The following is a 4,277-nucleotide window of genomic DNA, read 5'->3' on the forward strand; positions in this document are numbered from 1 at the left end:
TGTGATTCCCACGCTCTCTACTTTCTAGAATTATCCTGTACTTTGGGTCATATCAAAATATTTAAACCAAAATAACCAATGGCAAGAAATACAGGGCATGGTGATGTAAGAACTATAAGTACTTATAATCTACAAAATACATCTCATAAATACAATGTAAATAACGAAAATTGCGACTATTCTATGCCAATAAAGCCATGTTTTTATTTTTCTGGATATGTAGTAACGTTGTAGGTTATTTGTTTGCTGTTAAGTGCGAAGCTACACAATGTGTGGGTTTGCCCACCATGGCTATTAAAACCTGTCTTTTAACACTACATGTATAAGTGTTCAGATTTACCGCTGGCCCTCTAGGTGGCTGCAGATTATTTTCTGAATGTAAAAAAAAAAAGAAGGAAATAATACTAACTTATCTGTTACAAAGCCGGTCCTGTTCAGAAGCGGACTATGTACAAAGGCAGGACCTCTTGTTCCTCCTTCCCATAAGGTGTCTTTATTTCCTCTTAAGGGCCAGTTGTTTCCTCCAGCATAAACTTGTCCTCCGTTCTAATGGATTAACAAAAAAATAAGAAGAAGAAGAATACTCATCGATTAAGTGTTCCAGATCAGCTTCCTATTAAAGTATTGTAGTTGATATCCAACTTTTAACTCTCACTTTAAATTCATATATTTTACTTCAGAACTAATATTTAAACAAATAAACGTACATGCAGATTTTTGGATTAATTATCTGTAAACTATATTAATGAGTAGAGATATATTGAATAGTTTGTTCCAGATCAGCTTCCTATTAAAGTATTGTAGTTGATATCCAACTTTTAACTCTCACTTTAAATTCATATATTTTACTTCAGAACTCATCTTTAAACAAATAAACGTACATGCAGATTTTTGAATTAATTATCTATAAACTATATTAATGAGTAGAGATATACTGAACAGTTGTAAACCACATCAAGTTGAAGTTTACTCTATGAAAATTCTTTATGACACCTTCCAATTTTCACAGTTTTTACCTATTCGTTGAAATTCTATGCCTTCTTGTTTCAGTCTCTTCTAAAGTATCATATATGTAAGATAACTTGTTTATAAACCGTTGTAATATGTACACTACACACAAGACCAACTTCTAATTCCCACAAATCTACAATAGTCTATTTGTCCTATTAATTGTGGTGCATTAAATTAAAGGGAGTAACAATATCAAACACAGAAAATTCTTAATATTTAACTAAACTTTGAAAAAACAGCATTCATTATCATGTGAGTTTTGTTACTTTTGTGTTGGTTCTTCAATCGACAAAACATACAGTACATGCAATCCATACAACACAAGTTGACATACTCACATCAGTAGTAAACGCAATAATCGAGTTTCCATAGAAACCAAACTTCTTTAGAGCAATGGTTATATTTCCTATTGCTTCGTCTAAAGCGGTAACCATTCCTGGTGATCAGAAAATGAAAGTTTAGAAAGTAATAAATATCGTTTGCTATTTCTTTCATTAAATGCTGGAACTATACTTTATCCATAAAGAACAACGTTATGTTCGGATTTCATAGAAATTTGAACAATTATTTATAGCTCAATACAAAAATTAAAATGCATTAACTAAAATAAGATTTGTCATTTGTAACATTTTAAAGGTTGTTTGTTGTTATTGTTGTTTTTTGCTTTCCATATCACTAAAATGTCATTTAACCAGTTTCTACTTCCAGAACTCTTACCACTGTATTTCCTTCTGTTCACGTCTTTAATGTTGTTATACATATCTTGATACTTCTGAGGCACCTAGCGAAAAACAAAATGGTTGTTAATACTTAATGAACTTCTCCAGATGCAGTTTTGAACTTATAAATATCATTAAGATGAAAAAGTAAATGTGACAAAACCAAATTTTCGAGAAAATTATGAGATTTGAAACCTTCACAGCCAGTTAACTATATCGGATAATAATTTGTGGAAACTAACTCAAAAAATAATATTTCATTCATATCCTTTTAAAAACCCTCTTGATGAATTTCTAAACCTAAAATATCTCGATAAAGTAAGTAGAATTAAACGGTTTAAAGTTTTTTGTGTAAAGGATCAAAATAACTCTTAGATATTTAGTTGACCACAATCAACTGATTTTGGTCGGGTTTGTTAGTAGAGCTAGGTTTCTAACCTGTTTTATTACAATGATAAAAAATGTAAAATTATTCGCAGGTTTTTAATTAGGCTTAACAAGTTTAGATCGACTTAGCTTCAGTCACAGTTATCGGGTTATTTACTTCGAAGCTAAAGTGTTTTCTTTTTGTTAATAAGAAGGTCTCTAACATTATTTATGTAACTGAGAAATTTGTATTTATTCTATTATGATCCATTAGCAATAGAGATAATATTATCAGTCTTTAAAATTTCAGGAAGATTCGTCAAACTGACCTCTAACGGAGAATGAACTGCTTGAAATGGTAAGTAGAGAAACGTTGGAACCCTGGGACTTAGCCTTGAAATCAACTCCGTCGTTGCTTTAGAGAAGACTTGCTGAGAAATTAATCGATAAGTTATATCTATCTACAATACTCTCTATCTGGAATTTTTTCTAAAACAGAGCACTTTTAAAAGAGTTTTATTTACGAAATTAAAAAGATACTACATATTTTTAAAGTGAAAATGACTTAAGCTTCAGAGAAAACTAAATATCTAACGTTTATCTACTTCCAGTGTTTATTTTACTGTATATATATATATATATATATTGTTGGATATTCTAACCTGAACGCCACATCATGCATATGTGAGCTACACGATCAGGTCATAAACTTCTTATGTTAATATATGCGTGCCTTTAATTTTGAACAAGGCCAGATGGAAACCGGCTAGCTAGAAGCATCCGCCGCCACAAGGGATTTGTCCAGTTCTTTGAACACAATAGCGGGATTCACGTCACATTTATAGCGCGACCCAGCCGAAAGTATAGATCATGTTCAGCGGAATCATGTCTCAAACCTTGGTCCCTTACGTCTGCATCCAGCACGCTAACCCCAAGACCAAGCCTAGTCCATGTATTTTATTAAGTAATAATAATACCTAAGTCGATGAAATAATAAATGTTTATAAATCTAGAAAACAACTGTTTTTGTCACCTTAAGGGTGTGCAGAAGTTTATAGAACAGCAATAACCGTTCTATTACCAATTATGTTTTGAATTTATGTAAGCTTCTAAAGAATCTATAAGGCGAAACGTTAGGGGATAAAAATAAATGTTTGTTGGAGTTAGCCCTCCTCCCCTCCAGTGGCTCAGCGGTATGTCTGCAGAGTTATAACGCTAAAATCGGCTTTCGATACCCGTGGTGAGCACAGCATAGGTAACCATTTGTGTAGCTTTCGCTTAACTACAACAAATATTTCTGGAGTTATGAGGCCATTATTGTGTCTTTTTTTATGTTTTCTGTGCTGCATTCAGAATGACATCAATTAAATGACAGAAGGAGTAATAATGTATGTCGGGTGAACACAGTTTAATTCTCGACTTAAAGCAACAACGTTAAAAAATGTGTGTTCAAATATTATTTCAGAAAAACCTTTTGTACCTAAAACTAGGAATAATTAGTGTATCCACTTGTTACTATAACGCGATTCACCTTGTGTTGCTGCCAATACATAGGATACGTATTAGATCGTCAAGAAATTAATTTCACTTTTTTAGGATGAAAAACCCGAACAACTTATATATCACACAAAACATTTATTAAATGAAATAGTCTCCATTCTTATCGATGATGCTTTTCCATCTTGCAATTAGGTTGTTAATGCCCTGATTAAAGAAATCACTTTGAAGCAAAAAACATGTCAATGTCCTCATTAGCACATTCCACATTTGCATACGTTTTCCCATTAAGATGGTGTTGCAGTGAACGAAAAAGATGGTCATCTGATGGTGCCATATCTGGAAAATATGGTGAGTTAGGGAGAACTTCCCAACCCAACTCCATAATATTGTGTTGCGTCCAACGTGCCACATGTGGACGTGCATTGCGAGGAGAAGAACACCTTTCCTAGTGACGAGTGAAGGGCGTTTCTGATGACTGTAGATCTCTGCATTGACAGTTCGCTGTGGATTGAGATGTTCGAAATGAATTACTCCTTCAATGTCCCACCAAAAGCAAAGCATCACTTTCTGCGGATGGAGTCCAGGTTTTGGAGTCGAAAGTGGTTTTTGTCTAGAACTGAGCTATTGTTTTTGGCGTTTGATACTCGCATAGAGAATCCATTTTTCATCACTGGTGACAAT

General features: G+C 33.3%; 1 protein-coding gene across 5 annotated transcripts in view; it reads right to left on the minus strand.

Annotated features, from left to right (window-relative positions):
• Positions 1-4,277, minus strand: part of LOC106463621 (arylsulfatase B-like) — a 54,108-nt gene that overhangs the window by 18,811 nt on the left and 31,020 nt on the right. For all 5 annotated transcript variants that reach the window (XR_002611523.1, XM_022391159.1, XM_022391158.1 and 2 more), the window contains 4 exons: positions 2,426-2,527; positions 1,729-1,792; positions 1,350-1,447; positions 410-546 (listed from right to left, as the gene is read on the minus strand). Coding sequence is in view for 4 of the 5 variants with exons in the window: in XM_022391159.1 (XP_022246867.1) it covers positions 410-546; positions 1,350-1,447; positions 1,729-1,792; positions 2,426-2,527 (401 nt within the window). In the remaining variant the exon portion in view is untranslated. The remainder of the gene's footprint in view (positions 1-409; positions 547-1,349; positions 1,448-1,728; positions 1,793-2,425; positions 2,528-4,277) is intronic.

This window comes from Limulus polyphemus, unplaced genomic scaffold (genome assembly GCF_000517525.1).
Source record: "Limulus polyphemus unplaced genomic scaffold, Limulus_polyphemus-2.1.2 Scaffold1448, whole genome shotgun sequence".
NCBI lineage: Eukaryota > Metazoa > Arthropoda > Merostomata > Xiphosura > Limulidae > Limulus > Limulus polyphemus.